Source organism: Varanus komodoensis, unplaced genomic scaffold (assembly GCF_004798865.1).
Source record: "Varanus komodoensis strain SLA01 unplaced genomic scaffold, ASM479886v1 scaffold370, whole genome shotgun sequence".
In the NCBI taxonomy this organism is placed as follows: domain Eukaryota; kingdom Metazoa; phylum Chordata; class Lepidosauria; order Squamata; family Varanidae; genus Varanus; species Varanus komodoensis.
Window position 1 is genome coordinate 7,808 of NW_025335890.1, and position 19,254 is coordinate 27,061.

Genomic DNA, 19,254 nt, shown 5'->3' on the forward strand with positions numbered 1-19,254 from the left:
CTGAAGTTGGTAGCCTGTATGAACGGGGTGTCAGAGGAATCAGGTCAGGTTCTGTCACATGGTATGGTGTGTGCACTGATCAGGCTGGAGCGATCGGAGCAGCTGGAGAATGACCTGATGAATTGTGGATCTCCCCTTTGGAGAATTGGATCAGTCCCATCTGTTCAGTTGGATTGCAGCAGATTCTGATCAAATCAGAGTGGTTGGTCTATGTCCAGCCAGTGAAGCTCGGATTGCTTGTGGGGCCAGCACTGAAGTAGTGGCTGGGGCTGCTGGCAGGGCAGGCAAAGCACAATGCTCAGTGACAACTGCTGAGTTGTGCCTGGGTTTCTTTACAGGCTTGTGTTTGCCCAACTTTTTAGCCCTTTTGGGCTATTCCGCCACGAAGTGTTTCCTCTTTCCTTTGTGCTTTTTAGGAGATTTGGAGGAGGGTAGTTATTTCAAATCTGATGGAGTAGGCCTTGGTACACCTGCTCTCATGGAGGAAGGGCGTTTTTTGGTGGTCTCTTTAGAGGTGGAAGGGCGATTGTTTTTATTGCAAGCATCATCCCCCATAGTGACGAGAGCCCTTTCCCACATTTCCATTTTCAGGTGTCCAGGCCTATTTTTGCAGGTTTGTTTTGTAAACACCTAATAATGTGGGCATTTCTCCACACAATGTTCCTTGCCCAAGCAGAAAAAACACCATGAGTGTACATTGGTAGAAGGCATTTTCACACTGCCTTTCACACATTTTTGAAAGGCCGGTTTGTGCACCATTGAGAGAGAGAAGATTAAGTGAAAAGAAGGAAGAATTTTGAGGTAAAGGGGGGACAATAGAAGGGTTTATTTTTATTTTTTTAAGTAGGTTGAAAAGAGACAGAGGTGAAATAAAGGAAAGATTTTAGTGAAAATACCAGCAGTTATGGTAGAAAAAGTCTGAGGTAAATTGTTGAGGAAGAACACTAGAGATCCTGAAGTACTGAAAACAGCAGTCAAAAGCAAAGTAAGAAAATGGAGGGAGCCCACTTATTTATATTAAGAGGGAAAGGGGGTTGGGCTCCCAGCAACATTTCTAGGCTTAGCTAGAAGAATCTTTCTGAACTGAGGCACTGTATAGGTGCAACACCTATATATATTGTGCACAGAGACAATGAAGAAAAACTACATTGCTGTTTTGGAGCCTGAGGACAAGGCGGGAAGGATCAGGTTCCCAACAGTGAATTCAAATTTCCAGCCTGATCAACTGCGTCCCAGGGCAACAAAGGAACTGACAAAAAACAAAAAAACCTCCACTGGAGAAGGAAATGGCAAAAAAGGAAACTGACAAAAAAACTTCCACTGGAGAAGGAAATGACAACCCACTCCAGAATCTTTGCCATGAAAACCCCATGGACAGTACCAAAAGGCAAAAAGATATGACACCGGAAGATGAGCCCCTCAGGTCGGAAGGTGTCCAATATGCTACTGGGGAAGAGCAGAGGGCTAGTACTAGTAGCGCCAGAAAGAATGAAGCGACTGGGTCAAAGCTGAAAGGACACTCAGTTGCAGATGTATCTGGTGGTGAAAGGAGAGAGCGATGCTGTAAAGATCTATACTCCATAGGAACCTGGAATGTAAGATCCATGAATCAAGGCAAGCTGGATGTGATCAAACAAGAGATGACAAGACTGAACATCGACAACTTAGGAATCAGTGAACTAAAATGGACAGGAATGGGTGAATTTAATTCAGATGACCATCAGGTATACTACTGCGGGCAAGAATCCCTCAGAAGAAATGGAGTAGCCTTCATAGTCAATAAAAGAGTAGGAAAAGCAGTACTGAGATTCAATCTCCAAAATGACAGACTGATCTCAGTTCGAATCCAAGGCAAACCATTCAACATCACAGTAGTCCAAGTCTATGCCCCAACCACTGGTGCTGAAGAGGCTGAAGTTGACCAGTTCTATGAAGGCGTACAACACCTTCTAGAATTAACACCAAAAAATGAGGTCCTTATCATCATGGAGGATGATGAAGGAATGCTAAAGTAGGAAGCCAAAAGATAACCGGAATAACAGGCAAGTTTGGCCTTGGAGTACAAAATGAAGCAGGGCACAGGCTGGTAGAATTTTGTCAAGAGAATACGATGGTCATAGCAAACACTCTTTTCCAACAACCAAAGAGGCGACTCTACACATGGACATCACCAGACGGTCAACACAGGAATCAGATTGACTATGTGCTCTGCAGCCAAAGATGGAGAAGCTCTATACAGTCAGTAAAAACTAGACCAGGAGCTGACTGTGGCTCAGATCATGAGCTTCTGGTTGCAAAACTTATGCTTAAGTTGAAGAAAGTAGGGAAAAGCACTAGGCCACTCAGGTATGACCTAAATCATATCCCTGATGAATATACAGTAGAGGTGACAAACAGATTTAAGGAATTAGATCTGATAGACAGAGTGCCTGAAGAACTATGGACGGAGGTTCGCAACATTGTACAAGAGGCAGCAACTAAAACCATCCCAAAGAAAAAGAAATGCAAGAAAGCAAAATGGCTGTCTGAGGAAGCTTTACAAATAGCTGAGGAAAGAAGGCAAGGGAAAGGCAAGGGAGAAAGAGAAAGATACAAACAATTGAATGCAGAATTCCAGAGAATAGCTAGAAGAGATAAGACTGCTTTCTTAAATGAACAGTGCAAAGAAATTGAAGAAAACAATAGAATAGGGAGGACCAGAGATCTCTTCAAGAAAATTGGAGATATGAAGGGAACATTTTATGCAAAGATGGGCATGATAAAGGACCAAAATGGCAGGGACCTAACAGAGGCAGAAGAGATTAAGAAGAGGTGGCAAGATTACACAGAAGAACTATACAAGAAGGAGCTTAATGTCCCTGATAACCACGATGGGGTGGTCACTGACCTCGAGCCAGACATCCTGGAATGTGAAGTCAAATGGGCCTTAGGAAGTCTGAGCAACAACAAAGCTAGTGGAGAAGACAGTATTCCAGCTGAGCTATTCAAAATCCTAAAAGACGATGCAGTTAAAGTGCTACACTCAATATACCAGCAAATTTGGAAAACTCAACAGTGGCCACAGAATTGGAAAAGGTCAGTTTACATTCTGATCCCAAAGAAGGGCAATGCCAAAGAATGTTCAAATTACCACACTAGTGCACTCATTTCACATGCTAGCAAAGTTATGCTCAAAATCCTATGAGCTAGGCTCCAGCAGTATGTGGACTGAGAACTACCAGAAGTACAGGCAGGATTTCGAAGAGGGAGAGGAACTAGAGATCAAATTACCAACATACGCTGGATCATGGAGAAAGCTAGGGAGTTCCAGAAAAACAGCTACTTCTGCTTCATTGACTATGCTAAAGCCTTTGATTGTGTGGATCACAACAAATGGTGGCAAGTTCTTAAAGGGATGGGAGTACCAGACCATCTTATTTGTCTCTTGGGAAACCTATATGTGGGTCAAGAAGCAACAGTGAGAACTGGACACGGAACCACTGATTGGTTCAAAATTGAGAAAGGAGTTCAGCAAGGCTCAATACTGTCGCCCTGCCTATTTAACTTATATGCAGAGCTCATCATGAGAAAGGCGGAACTAGATGAATCACCAGTTGGAATTAAGATTGCTGGGAGAAATATCAACAACCTCAGATATTCAGATGATACCACTCTCATGGCAGAAAGTGAAGAGTAACTAGAGAGCCTCTTGATGCAGGTGAAGGAGGAGAGCACAAAAGTTGGCTTGAAACTCAACATTAAGAAAACTAAGATCATGGCGTCCAGTCCTCTCACTTTCTGGCAAATAGATGGGGAAGAAATGGAGGCAGTGACAGATTTTATTTTCCTGGGCTCCAAGATCACCGCAGATGGGGACTGCAGCCAAGAAGTTAAAAGACGCTTGCTCCTGGGGAGGAAAGCTATGGCAAATCTAGATAGCATACTAAAAAGCAGAGACATCACCCTGCCAACAAAAGTGCTTATAGTCAAGGCTATGGTTTTCCCAGTTGCAATGTATGGCTGTGAAAGCTGGACCATAAGGAAGGCTGAGTGCCGAAGAATGGAGGCTTTTGAATTGTGTTGCTGGAGAAGACTCCTGTGAGTCCCTTGGACCGCAAGGTGATCAAACCAGTCAGTCCTAGAGGAGATCAACCCTGACTGCTCTTTAGAAGGCCAGATACTGAAGATGAAACTCAAATACTTTGGCCACCTAATGAGAAGGAAGGACTCCCTGGACAAGAGTCTAATGCTGGGAACAATAGATGGCAAAAGAAGAAGGGGATGGCAGAGAATGAGGTGGCTAGATGGAGTCACTGAGGCAGTTTGTGTGAGCTTAGGTGGACTCTGAGAGATGATGGAGGACAGGAAGGCCTGGAGGAGTGTTGTCCATGGGGTCGCGATGGGTCGGACACGACTTCACGACTAACAACAACAACAACAAGCAAAAGAAAGTTTACTTTGATTATGATGGCAGAATGGACAAATGGCTGAGATGTGTGACACAAGCTCCTTCCCAGCCTCCAACATTGAAGATGAAAGGAAACCTGTGTTGCTTCTTGTAAAGGCAGAGCTGCCTTACACAATGGTTTCCTTAATCACCTAGCTAAGTAAGAGCCAGTCAAAAACTCTTCCAATCACTACAGATACATAGAAATTACTATAAACATAGGTGCCCCCTAAGGAGCAATGTGAGGAAGGGACTTAGCTTGGTTCCTTTACTCTGTTTTCACAATTCCAGCCCAAACCCCATTACTGGTTGTACTGAATCAATGCTCACTCTAACAACCAAGGAAGGTTACTAGCACTCACAAATAATGGTCAGTCTGTCCATCTCTTTTATTAGCCAAATTCTGTGGGGGTGGGGGGAATCTGTGTTGTCACATGGTTTCTTTAAGGAGACCCACTGCAGTTCTTATTTTAGTCGCTTCTGGAAAAGAAGTTGCTTTTGGTCACGTCAGAATTGTGTTGTTCAAACCCTGTCCCTTCAGTTTCAACAGGCTTTTGCATTGCACATAATTTAAATAATATTTAGAAAATAAAATATGTTGCATACTTCATGCTTTCCCTTGAAAGGTCAGGGTCTTCCAGCTACCCAAGCAGAAGTGGAGGTGATTGAAAGAGCCCGAGAAAAACGTGCCTGGGAGGCAACGCTTCCCCCACTAAATGATGCTGCACACATTGCAAAGAGGAGGAGGATGATGGAAGAAATGGAGAGGAAAGAGTGGGCCTTCCGAGAAGAGGAAATTGAAGAGTAGGTTCTTAATTTTTACTGGGTTAACTTTTCCAGTTCAAATATACATATTAAGGAATATATGTATCTTTAAAAAGCATTCATATGACTTTGACCATTATAAGCCATGTGCACAAACATAGCAAGAGCAGCAAAACATTAGCTCTGTTGAGCAGTAAGTGAAAGTGTTTTTCCTTCCAAGCTGTAAGTAGAAATCTCTGTAGAACTGTAAAGGCTCTTGGTATCCACTTTCACTCCCATCTGTTAACCCCCACACTGTGGGGATTTGAGGAGCGCTCTTCTTTATGAACACTCTTCTCTGTGTATTCACTCTCCTTTTCTTGAAGATTGCAAGAAGTTAGACTAGAACTTTTGAAGACCCTGATGAGAAATCGGGAAGAGAACCACAATGAACTGAATGTCAGTCGCTTAGATACTCACTGGTTTAACCTCATGCGAGAAAAAGAAGAGAAGGTGAAAAAGATTAAACATGAACATATAAAAGGTAACATGAAGGATAAAACCTAGGTTAGCATCTATGTTTCAAATGTTCTGTTCAAGGCAAAGGCACATTAAAGCCACATCAAGCAAATTCATGGAAGGTGAAGTTCAGGTTTTGTCTAAGAGACGTAAGGATTTAAACTGTAATTCTATGAACAAGTCCCATAGAACTCAGTGACACTTACTTCTGAGTAGACTTACACAGGATTGGGCTTTAAGATTTTTTTTTCATTTTGTTTGAAATGATATTTCAGCAATCAGAAGACTAATAGCTAAGGGTAAAAATGTGGAAGGAAAACTGGAGAGAAGAAATGTCATCAAAGATTATACTGAGTATGAATCACAGGCTTATGCTCCTCTATCAAGAATTGGTTACTTTCCAGACAATCATGCAGATCGTTACATAGTGAAGAACCCCTTTCTGAACACCTATAAAGGTAAGCCATACTAAGGAAACCTTCCAGCATATTTGCCTATTTCAAAGCATCCTTGTCTGCTTCAGGGAATGTGCAGAGATCCTGCTTCTGTGGAAGGTCAGCTTCATCTACTTCATGTCACAAAAATGTCCTCTATGCTGAACCCAGAGGAGGTGTTGTTACAATTGAGGGGCCACCATTAAAATCTTTGTCCCTGGCAAAACCAAATTGGATCATGGTAATTATTTCTCTTACATCACAATCTGGATCTCTCTTTTCTCTCTACCACCAATACTTTCATTCTACCTGATTTAGGATTACTTGAACTGGAGGCATCTCTTCCTGACTCTGCTACCCAGCTCCGGACGAAAGCTCCAAAACCCAGGAGCACCACCACTAAGGATGGGTTTACTAAACGGTCTGCTAGACTAGAGATGGAACTGGCACAGGTTTATGAGGTATTAAGCTTCATCTGAGGTCATATCAGTGCCTTCTGTTTTTCATTTTGCTTCCTGAATAACATCTATGCATCATACTAGACAAGAAAACTTGTGGACAAAGAAAAAGCATGCCATCATTGCAGATGTTACAAGTTGGTATTTGATTGCTGTTAATCAATGGCACAGTCTTTTTGCCTTCATGGCATTATTTTTTTCCCCTTTTCATATGGTAGTTAAGAAAGGGATGTGCAGAACTGTTTCCAGATTAGACCTCTAATCCCTCCTTCACATTGCTTCATTCACAGAATAATAGATGCATATTAGGTCTACATGACATCTTATTCTTGTAGCCCCCAGTTGTTTTACTACCACATTTCCCATCTTTTTGCATAAAAACAGGAAAAGACTGAATAGTTGCTCAGTGCCATCTAGCCAATAATGTTGGAAGCCCGCCAGCATTTATAAAATAGTCTTGTTTTCCTCAGCCTGTCCACCTCACAGTTCCTTTGCAGTCAATTGTAACAATATGGGGAATGTATAATTCCAATATATAGTAATGATCACAATTAAAAAAAAATCTATATGTGCAGGCAAATCTGTTACTGACAATGCACACAGTAAATAAGAAAGGGGAATAATGATGAAATTCTGTTTAGGCCAATTACCTAGGGCCAGTTCCTCATATATTATTTCCTCTCCAGAAACTGCAAGAAAAGAAGAATCAAATCAAAAAGTCTCCCACACCACTTCGTTTCCTTCAGAAGGTATCAAAGTACTTTGGTCGTCCTCCCACCCCAGCACTGGAAGTACCTTCCCTAGTAAGTGCAGTGTTTCTTTCAATTTTTCAAGTCTTGCTCATTCCAGCTGGATAACATGCTGCAGCAGGGGTCCAGTTTGGATATGGGTAGAGGAGCATCAAAAGAACAAATATACCTAAGTCACAGAAAAGCTGGAGATTTGGTACCAGAACTGGCAGACAAAGACTAAATGGCCAGCAGCAAATGTGGTCATGCTGCAAGGCAACAGCAGAGGTTGGAGGTGCCAGAAACAAGGCCCAAGGCATGCAGGAGTCACAATCTGAGTAGGCAGCAGCAATAGCTTGGGAAAAGAAGGATGAGAATGCATTCAGTTCTCATGTTCAAGACAGCATTCAGAGTCATGAGCTGGACTGGCTCCAAGAGCCGTGTGCTTCCTAATTGCAAAGTCAGTAGCCATGAGGGGAAGTCAACTTACTTTCCTTAGATTGAAGCTGCTGTCTAAAGGGCATATTTTTGGAAAGACAGGCTAGTGTGCCTGGTTGTTGTGGCGTGCATCCTGCCATCTTCAGGTACACTCATGGGAGATGCCCCATGCTGAATAACTCTGCAAGTGCTCTCAAAACCAGGAGCAGCTTTGTGGGAAGTTGCAAGGAGCACCTGTGGAGCAATGATGCAGTGCAGCTGGAGACCCTGAAGATCAGCATAAAAGGCTTCATGGCACTGCTGCTCCTTGCCACAGCAACGCAAGTGTCCTGGTGACTCTTGTGCTCTGACCCCCACTTTGCTATGCCTTGTTCCTGTTCATTCCTGCCTTGTCCATTTCTGCTCCCACCTCGCTCCAGCCAGTGCCCTTCCTGCTGTTCCTGCTGTTCCTCTGAGTAGACCATGCCTCTCTCCAGCCTGCTACAACCCTCTCATCAACATCTCTCCGGTAAACTGATATTGGAACTGTGCTCTGACTTTCTCTCTTTCTGTACATGCCAAACTCGGACTGCTTCCTTTGACCCAGACCCACTGACTTGCCTCAAGCCTCTGGCCTGTAGTGAGCTCCTGACTCAGCTGGAGCTTGCGCCTGTCATGCGTGCGTGCTTAGAAGAGTCTCTTACGCGTGCACAAGGGGAGGAACCTTCTCATGAGAACCAGAGCATCAATGAAGAGCTATTTCTGGTTTCAACAGAACAAACTTTACTCCCCACTCTCACAGACAGTGAGAGTAAGAATGGGCCAGCTAATGAGGTGCTGAAAGAAGATGAAACAGGCACAGGAACAGGGCGATTTGAGAGTAAATGTGAGAACAGACTTTCAATCTTCTGATATAGAGTGTGAGAACCAAACTGATAAGGGACAAGCGGGATTTGAGGATGCTCGTTCTTGCAGGCACAGGCACAGACTGGGACAGCTGGAATCCCAATTGACTGAACGATGGCAAGAGAGAGTTCACAGCGCCCCATCTCTGGGGGTGCGGCCATGGAGGGTTCATAAGCAAGGTGTGGGCTGAACTTTGCTTCGATTTTACATGTATAGCTGTTTAGAATAAAGACGTTTGTAGTATCTGCTGGAGTGATTGCTTTCATTGGGAAGGAGCGCCAGCCACATGACAGTGCCCTGGGCTCGGTGTTCTACCCCTCCTTGCTGCTGCCCATGGCCCAGCCCTCACATCAGATTCCAATGTCAAGGGGGAGACTGGTTTGAAACAGCTCAGACTCCAGCTGTAGCTCAAGGTCCTGAGACCCAGCAGGAGATGGCAGTGAGGGAGATTAGCCCAAGGGCATGTGGGGAGACTAGTCAACATGGCCATGGGAACCTTGAGGAATTACAGACTGAGGGAGGAAACACTGAAATGGGATGTCTCTCCAATGGAGAACTCCTGCCCTCTGAAGAGGTAGACCTGGTGGCACACTGTCCTCACTGGAGGAGAACCCAATTAGGGACATATTGGAAGGAACAGAGGCATGCCTGTTTCCACAGCATGCCCCCCTCCAGGGTTGAGACACAGAAGAGCTTCTGTGAAAGCTTCAGGAAATGAATGGTAGAAAGGGTTCAAAGGGATACTTTGTGTATGCTCAGAGACTCTTATGTCACAATAAGGAATATTAAGCAAAGAAATGCTGCTGAGGCTGATACTGCTTGGAGGGATGAACACAGACTGTGACACTGGCCTCCTGAGGACCAAAGGTGCTGATAGTGCAGGAAGTAAGGTGCTGGAGTCTGGCTGCTGAAAACACCCTCAGGGCTTTATACTGTTGTTGCCCTGTTTTCTGCTACTTGTTAAGTTATAGGAATTGTGGTTAGAAAAACAGAAGGGTGCTACCAGTATTTGGTCTAGAGTAATTTGCCTTTTATAATCCAATGTTTAAACAGTGGCTACCAGCTGGATTCTTTTACACCACTGGTGAGTCTTAATTGAAAGGGAACTTTGCTGTGCCACCGTTTGCACAATTAGAAACTTGTGTATCAGTTTCACTGGAAGTTTAAAATATATACTTTAAAGTAGGTGAGAGAGAGGAGTAGACATAGGGAACATTAAGGCCTGCTCCAGTTGGATTCCATGCCTGTCTGCCTGTTCCAGGGCCAATCAACATCACCCATTCTGTGGGGCAGGAAGAAGGTGACAGGAGCAGGCAGAGGGAACATCAGGGTCAGCTCCTGTTGGACTGCCCCTTACCCTCACAGGGATAATTAACATCAGTAGCCCTGTGGGAAAGAAGATGGAGTGAGGGAAACTGGAGAAGGCAAAGGGAAATTCAGTTGGACTGCCTTACCCTGGAAGGGTAATTAGAAACATCGAAACAGATTGACTCAGAAGGGGCCTCCTGGGCCATCTAGTCAGAACCCCACCCCAGCTCCAGCCAGCTCCACTCATGACATGCCTAACATGTGCATGCCCAGTCTATCCTTAAACGCCCTCACTGATGGGGCTTCAACCACTTCCCATGGAAGCCCATTCTATACCCCAGGGGTCCTAACTGTCAGGAAGTACTTCCTGGCATCCACCTTGAATCTTGGTTCCGTGAGCATTGCTCCATTGGAATGCGTCCTGCCTCTCCCCTCCACTTCAGGGGAAAAAAGGTCATGACCCACCTCTGCGTGAAACCCCCTCACGTAACTGTATGTCACTAACAGGTCCCCTCTGAGCCTTCTCCTCCCAAGGCTGAAAAACCCAGCTCCCTCAGTCTCTCCTCATATGGCTTTCCCTGAAAACCAGCCACCATCCTAGTGACCCTTTGCTGCACTGATTCCAACCTTGCTATATCCCTTCCATAATGAGGGGCCCAGAACTGAACACAACACTCCAGCTATGGGCACACCAGAGTCGTATAGAGTGGCAGTCATATCTCTCTATCTAGAAGCCACGGTTCTGGCTATGTATCCAAGGGTGGTGTTTGCCCTCTTAGCCACTGTGTCCATTTCTATCTATCTATCTATCTATCTATCTATCTATCTATCTATCTATCTATCTATCTATCTATAATTCTATCAATCCTGCTGAAACTCTGTTTATTTTTTGCCTCTTCCTTCCCCATCTCTTTCCCCTTATGTGGCATGCATTTTTTATATCCCTTGGACAGGAATTGTCTTGTTTACTTGTTGATTCAAGACCATTTGGGAGCTTTTTTTGGCTCAAAAGTGGAATCAAAATACTGCACATAAATAAAATAAAAATGGATTGCAATTAGTTTGTTGTTTTTCCAGTTATTGAATATTTGATGGTAAGGCAGTAGCATTTTTTCAGATAAAATTTAAACTTTTTACTTGATCATCTATGCTATTTTTATTTCATTAAAAATGTTAGCTTTTTGAACTTGTCTAGAAGGTTTACAAGATGTGTCCAGAAAGTAATGAGAATGAAGTTCCTATGCTTGAGAAGGGCTCTGTGAAGGGAAAGCTGGCCAAGGTCACTTGGGGTGGGGTGCCAGGTATACGTTAGAACACCGATCAATTTCATTCCAGCCCTGTCAGAGTCGAGACATTCTTTGTTGTGACACCCTGTTCAAGTGTCTCATATTAAGGCAAATGCATGCGAGTTTGGAGCAGTGGTATGCGATAAAATTTTGTGTGGAATTGGGTAAAAGTGCATCAGAAACTTTGGAAATGGTGAGGAAAGCTTATGGAGAAGCTGCACTATCATCTGCACAAGTGTATCGATGGCACAAGGCTTTCAAGGAAGGATGAGAAGGTGTTGAAGAACAACAATCAGGGTGCCCCTCTTTGTCAAAAACGGAACATAATATGGATGCAGTGAGGTCTGTTCTCAGCTGTGATTGATGGCTCACTAGCAGAATGATCGCAGAGGAAACGGGAATTACCAAGTCAATTGTTCATGAAATCGTGACTCAGGATTTCAACATGAGAAAAGTGTGTGCAAAACGTGTTCCAAAGAACTTGCCACCTGATCAGAAGGAACACCATCAACTTGTTTGCCAAGACCTGTTGGCCTGTTTGGAAAGATAGCCTGTTTTTTTTGAGTTGAGTGATCATGAGAGATGAATCCTGCGTGCTTGAGTATGATCCCAAGATGAAGATACAAAGTTCAGAATGGCACACACCCTTGTCACCTCACCCCAAGAAAGCTTGAATAAGCAACTCAAAAGTCAAATCAATTGTCATTTTTTAAATTTGTGTGGAATTGTCCATAAGGAATTTGTCCCTACTGGTCAAACTGTGACTCAAAGGTTTTACCTGGAAGTCCTTGGTTGCTTAAAACAGAATTCTTTTGTGTGCGTCCTGAGATTGGCTCAACTTGGATCTTTCATCATGGCAATGCACCAAGTCACAGTGCTTTGGCTGTCAGAGTTTTTGGCTAAAAAACGCATCACGGTGCTTCTCTATCCACCCTATAGCCCCAACTTGGCTTCTTGTGACTTTTTTACACTCCCAAAGATGAAGAATGGTTTGAAAGGACATCATTTTGGTGGAAAACGTCCAAAGAGCCACTATGCAGGCTCTGAATGCCATCCCACTTGAAGACTTCCAGGGATGCTTTGAAGAATTGAAAAATTGCTGGGAGCATTATGTACACTCACAAGGTACATACTTTGAAGGAGACAATGTTCAATTGTAAATTTTTTCAATAAAATAATGTTTAAAATACCATTCTCATCACTTTCTGGACATACCTGGTATTCCTTCAATTGTGTCCAATTTATTTACTCATAGCTTTCTCTTGTAATTTAATTTAATTTAATTTAATTTTCTTGAGTGTCTTCCTGCAAGATTCAGTTAATGATGATTGATTCTTTGTTGTCTTTTTACAGAGAGATGAAGAAAGAGAACTAGCTGCAATTACACTACAGAAATTAATCCGAGGCAGAGCTATCCAGAACATGGTATCTTCTGTCTTTTTGACTATACAGCAGCATCCAGTAATCTGATGGGAGGTTTTATCTGTGCCTACATGTGTCTCTCCCCAGAACACATGGATTAGACATAGCTTATCTTAGCAGTGAAAGATCTAATTCTGTGCCTGAATGCTACATACCCTTTAAGCCAGGGGTCCTCAAACTTTTCCACCAGAGGCCCAGTTGAAAGCTGCCGGTGGTGCATGCGGGCCGGCATGGGGTTGGCACGCACGTGGGGGCAGGGCATGTGGTGAGGCAAGGCGAGGTGCGGGCAGGTGGATGCGGGCGTGTGGCAAGGAGAAGCAAGGCACAGGAAGGGGCAGGCACGCACCACAAGGCGAGCGCATGAGGCAGTGGCTTACTCACTTGGAGATCGTTTTCTCTGAACGAGCAAACCTCTGTCTCCCGGCACCTGGGGCGAGGTGGGCGGCGGGTGGGTGCGGGTGCGTACATGCATGGTGGGTCCAAATGGGCAGGGGGACCAGATAAATGGCCATGGTGGGCCAGATCTGGCCCCCGGGCTGTAGTTTGAGGACCCATGCTTTAAGCTCTTTGATTGCTTAGGTTCAATTCAGATATCACACTGAACCATTGTTTGTCCTAATTAGAGTTCATGATCCATGCATAACTCGTAAACCATGTTTTAGAATAGCCTATCTGCTTTATTTTTAGTTGTGTTCAGTGCTTCAGCCTCTAGGCAAGGTGATGTTTTGATGATGATGATGATGATGATGATGGCTATTATTGCTTCCTGTCACAAAATGCAGTTTCAGTGTGATCTATACACATAATATAGAAATCTACTGTTATATTTATATTTATTTATTTATTTATTAAAACATTTCTATGCCGCCCCTTGCCGAAGCCTCGGGGTGGCTTGCAACACAATAAAATACAATAAAATACAAAAATAACAATATAAAATAAATAACAATATAAAAGAAGTCGCCCTGGCCAGATAAATAAGCAAATATTGTTAACAATTAAAATGACGTTTAAATAAAAAGGTCTTCACCTGGCGCCGAAAAACAAATAACGACGGCGCCAGGCGGGCCTCTCTGGGGAGCGCATTCCATAGGTGGGGCGCCACCACAGAGAAGGCCCTCCTCCGAGTACCTACCCTCCTAATTTCTTTCATGGAGGGTTCCCGGAGAAGGGCCTCTCCCGCAGATCTCAAGGGGCGGCCGGGCATATATGGATGTAAGCGCTCCTTCAGGTAACCAGGATCCAAGCCGTTTATATCCTGCCTTTTTTTCCTCTCAGCAGGAATCTCTTATATGATTCCCCCATCTCTGTTTATCCTTCAACAATCCTGAGAAATAGGTTGGGTTGAAGGTCAGTGATTGGCTCAATGTCACCCAGTGAGTTCAATGGCAAAGTTGAAGTTGAAATCCAAAATTGGGATCATTTTGAGATCATTCATCTCAGTCATGATTAATAGGAGGATGGAAACCCAAAATCCTTATAAACCATTATTAGCATGATAATATAAATAGAAATAAATGCCATAAAATGTTATCTAAAATTAGTACAATTTGAAAAATGTTCATTTACAACAACACAAAATCACTTCCTGCTCACAGCCTAGAATAAACAACACAAAAGCAGCCTAAGACAATTGGGTCATAGTGTCCAAATGCTTGAGAAACCAAGGTCACCTTTTCCTGGTGCTGAAAAAAATGGTGCTACACAAGTGTCCCTGGGGTGACCTTTCTATAAACACACTTATCACAGAAAAGGGTTTTTCCAGAAACAATCCAACATGCACATTGCAGTAATCTAAACTGCAGGTTACCAGAGCATTGACTACTGCCTGTAGGCTATCTCTTTCCAGAAGGGTCACACACGGGATACTGGCAGAAGTCACTGTATGCCTCAGAGGCTATTTGAGTCTCCAGTGACATTGATGGATCCTGGAATTCCCTACCTGTGCACCTACTTCAGGGAGAGAATGATCTCACCTATAGCTGGTTGTATCTCCAGAGGAACCACCCATCAGTCTTATATGGGTAGATAATCAGTTTACTGGTCCTCATCTAGTCCATTATTGAGGCCAAACACTGCTTCAGCGAGTTCACTGCCACACATGCCTGAGATGAAAAGAAGTAGAGCTGCATGTCTTTGGAATGGTGGTAATGTACCTCAAGAATTTGGATGAACCCTCACTGTAGTTTCCTGCAGATGTTAACCAGCAGGTAGGATAGAATTAACCCTTGCACACTGGAGGTTTTATAGAACCAAGGGATACTCCCCAAGCACCACCCTCTGGAAACAGCAGTCTAGGTAGGAGTAGAACAACTGCAGGTTGTGCTCCCAACTCCCAGTTCAACCACCCTGGAACATCACTATGACATACGGTATTGAACACTCTCAAGAGATGAAGACATATCAACAGGAGCACACTCCACCTGCCTCTCTTCTGATACAATCATCCTATAGGGCAACTAAGGCAATCTCAGTACTAAAATGGGGCTTGAACCTCAACTGAAATTGATTCAGAAAATCAGTCTAATCCAAAAGTTTCTAGACTCAAGGGCCATGTCTCAAGGACCTTTCTCAGGACATGGATCTGTACACCTGACCTAAAATTGTTCAGGAGTGGTCTCACCACTGTCTCTTTCTGGTGACCCAGAACTACTACTTCTCATCAGGAAGCATTTATAACCTCCCTGGCCCATTCACCTGCCCTTTCATTCCTGGATTTCACTTACCAGGAAGAGCAAAGATTCAAAATGCATGTGGTCACACATACTTTTACAAGCATGTTGTCCGTGTGTTCAAGCTATACTAACTGAAACAAACTCAATACTTCTGGAGCAGCCAATGCTGTGGACACCTAATAAGACTGAACTGCAAGTGATATTATCCTCAAAATGCCTAGCAAATATATTACATTAGGCCACAGAGTTTCAACTACCTCCTCCAGACCAGTATGTAATAGGTGCTGAACTACCCAGAACAGTTCCACTGATAAGCATAGAAAGGATGCAGTGGAGGCAGGAAAACAATATTCTTCACTGCCATTAAGTAGGCTTAGTGTTGATCATGTACTAATGTTTGACTGTACTCCTTGGGAATCTTGATCAACTTACATTCTTCTTGAGAGCAAGCATGATGTAGTGGTTAGAGTGCTGGCCTGAGATTCAGATTTGAGTCAGCCATGAAGCTCACTGGGTGACTGGGCTAGTCACTCACTCTCAGCCTAACTGACCTCACAGGGTTGTTCTGAGAATAAAAAGGGGTGGAGGGGGACTATGTAAGTCACCTTGGGTTCCTCGTAAGAGAGAAAAAAGGGATAAAATCCTATGCATATAAAAATAAAATAAATGGACAGATTCTAAGAGAAGTGTTCCCCCTTCAGAATCATGAACTGCAAAAACCCATCAACCAAATGCTCATGGGTGGCTCTTGTCTTTGCATCCATGCCAAGCAGCCCCCCACCCTTTGACATCACTCTCTTCAGTTTTACTGCTTCTGGGATGCTGCCACACTGCACAAGGTCCTGGCAGATAAGCATGGTCCCAGGAGACAGACATGCCTGGCAATGAGCCTGGGGAATTTTTTCTTTTTTTATTGGCTCGCCTACTGATGGTGGTCTCCATCACAGCCAAAGGTGACAAGCAGCTAAAGACACAGACCAGGGCACAGCCGGAGAGTTTATGTTTTGGCAAGGTGTTCCACTTGTTAACGATACACATCAAAAGCCTAAAGTGACATTTGAAAATTGCCTGTAGCTTGGCAGAAGCTCTTCTGCCACTGACATCACATACCACCATATCACCCCCACCTCTTCTCTTTACCACCATGTCAGTCCCTCCATTGCCAAATCCCAATCCAGTTACTTACTGCCACTGTGTCTTCCTACTCTGTTACTGCATAGCAGTTCATCCTAGTTCTTCCACCATAGCATGCAAGCAAGTGGGAGAATGAACTGGCTCTGGTTGCAGTGTAAGAGAAGGTGTTAGCATTATTCCAGAGGTGGATAAATTTGGTTTCTGTGCCAAAGGAAACAAATTACTATCAATTGCTTTCAGTTCTGCTTATCATCCCTTTGGATCCAATTAATAAGAAAGGTTGTTCAGTACCAAGAGGATCATCAAGACCTAAGTCTTCATTCTCCATATTGCTAGCTCCACCACCAAGTCTACAACAGCCTTCAATACCTACAACAACACCAAGCCTACGCCTATGGATCTTCAGGGAACATGCCAGCTCCTCTGCTGTGCCATGACACTGATCATGATCTCCTGCATCTATACACTCCAGACCATGACTGCCACCTCCATTGGACATTGAAGGCTACGCATCCACCTCTACCTCCTACTCATTGGTGGTCCCATGTACTTCCTCTCTGAGCACAGTTGTGGGAGCCCAGGACTCCACCTCTTCACTGGTAGTCATAGGCCTTTTCTCTGAGCAGAAGCAGAGGATGACCAAGTCTTTCAGGCTGGCTACCAAACTACAGATGGTAGAGGGTGTTTGATCCAGACTTCGACACTGTCTATTCAGAGGAATCAACACTGGTGGCCATACTATTTCTACCAACACTTCTCCAAACTGTGCAGCAGTCATGGAAGGTCCATCATTGTTGGTACCAATGGCTGGTTGGTCAAAATGGCTGAAGAACATGTGTAGAGTGCAGAAGATGTGGCCTTCTTCTTCCAGCATCTGAAGGTGAAATCCATCACTGTGGAGTTGGCCCAGGGAAAGTCATTCCCTGCCAGAGGACAAAGAAAGACACCACCTGGATATAATGGGGAGACACGTCTATTCATCTTTGGCTCTGGGAATCTGAGTGCCAAACTACCAGGCCACAATTCTAAGATACCAACTTTGGGAGAAAATTGGTCCCCTTTGTGAACACTGGCTGGAAGACCAAAGAGGGCTTGCCTGCGTCTTCCAGTGTGAAGTGATGCATCTCTCCTCCCTTCTAATCAGTGCTTGTTTTAACATACAAAGCCCTAAATAACTTGAGACCTGGTTATCTGAAGGGTCACCTTTTCCCATATACTTCTACCCACCCATTGAGATGTGGAAATGAGGTCCTTCTGAAAGAGCCATCCCTAAAGGAAGTAAAAGGGATGCCAATTAGAAGAAAGGCCTGCTCAGTGGCTGTTCCCCACCTTTGGAACGGAATTCCTAAAATGGACTGCCTGGTGCCATCACTATTTTCATTTTGGCACCAGGCAAAAACTGTCCTCTTTTGAAGGTTTTTCAAAACCTGACTTTAACAGCTGATGATAAAGGCTCAACCTGCTACCTACAGGTTCCCTTTCTCCTTCCCCCTGTACTTATAATTGTACAGTTGGCCTGTTTACAATGTTGTTAGCCACTTAGAGAGCCCCTAAATCAGGGGTCTCAAACTCGCAGCCCGCGGGCCAATTGCCGGGAGGGGCGGGGCACGGGGGAGGGGCCCTGTGGCCTTCAAAGCGCCGGCGGGGCCCGGGCCGGCCTCCGGGAGCCACACGGGATGAGCGGCCCACCACCACCGCGGTGGTGGAATACTTGATGCGGCCCAGCCTCACCCAGACTCTACTTCCAGCGGCCCCCAGGTAAGCGGTATCCCTGCTCTAAAGGGATATACAGCAGCCTATAAATGTGAAAATAAAGAAATCCTTCATCCAGCTCCCACTGAAACCAGACCTAATCTCTTGGAATCAGGATAGAGTTCTATGCCCAGACATAAGCACCCTTTGCCAAACAACATGGAAGATCCTTCACTAGAGCACAGAAATTCCACCTGTCTAGAAGGACTACAGGAATTACTGGATATGGCTTTGAAACCATTCACCAATGTAAGGGAGTCTTACATTGAAAATAGAAACCTTTCTTTGTTTTTGCATCAGGAGAAGGCTTCAATGCACATTGGTACATGGTTGAGCAAGTCCTTCTGTTCTTGAACACTCTTTCAGTGGGGCCTTAAAACAGCATCTGTCTATGTCTACCTGGAAGCAATCTCATGCTTCCATGAATTGATCCAGGTTTCATTGGGTTTTTTTCTGCCCCTTGAGTGAGAGCAATTCCTGTGAAACATCCTCTCCAGCAACTCAACCTTTAACACCAAACTTGAGTCTCTTCATTGTCCTTTAGGCCCTTTTGAGAAAACTGTTTAAACCCATGGCAACAGTCAACCTCTGTGCACTTATTTTGGAAATTTGCTTTCCTGGTGGCAATCACATCAGCCCGACGCTCCAGTGAATTAAATGTTCTATGGATGGATCTCCCATAATTTGACTTTCACAGAGACAAAGTGGTCCCTCCCTCCCTCCCAGAGTTGTAACTCCTTTTCATCTGAACGAGGACTTTGTTTTACCAGCCTGTTTTTCTTGCCCATCCAACCCAGTGTAGTTTATGTATGCTGGATATTCATAGAACATTGACATTCTTTTGGTCCATTACTTAATCCTTCCATCACCCTCACAAGCTTTTTATCCATTATGATGTCAACAACAAAGGACACCATCTATCCTGGCTAGCAGCCTGGGAGGTGAGGATAATTTCCCTGGCTTATGACATAGCCACTCTTTAAGTCTCAATACCACTGAAAGCACACTCTACATGAGTGATGGCAAGTCAACTGTGCTGCATGCT

The 19,254-nt window shown here is 44.3% G+C and overlaps 1 protein-coding gene across 1 annotated transcript in view; it reads left to right on the forward strand.

The window, feature by feature from the left end:
• The first annotated feature begins 4,974 nt into the window (after window positions 1-4,974).
• The window catches only part of LOC123028526 (cilia- and flagella-associated protein 91-like), a 32,782-nt gene continuing 18,502 nt past the window's right edge, over window positions 4,975-19,254 (forward strand). Inside the window, exons 1-6 of the mRNA XM_044440417.1 lie at window positions 4,975-5,230; window positions 5,557-5,714; window positions 5,965-6,147; window positions 6,442-6,584; window positions 7,268-7,384; window positions 12,580-12,651. Coding sequence (XP_044296352.1) covers window positions 5,022-5,230; window positions 5,557-5,714; window positions 5,965-6,147; window positions 6,442-6,584; window positions 7,268-7,384; window positions 12,580-12,651 — 882 coding nt within the window. The 5' untranslated portion in view covers window positions 4,975-5,021. The remainder of the gene's footprint in view (window positions 5,231-5,556; window positions 5,715-5,964; window positions 6,148-6,441; window positions 6,585-7,267; window positions 7,385-12,579; window positions 12,652-19,254) is intronic.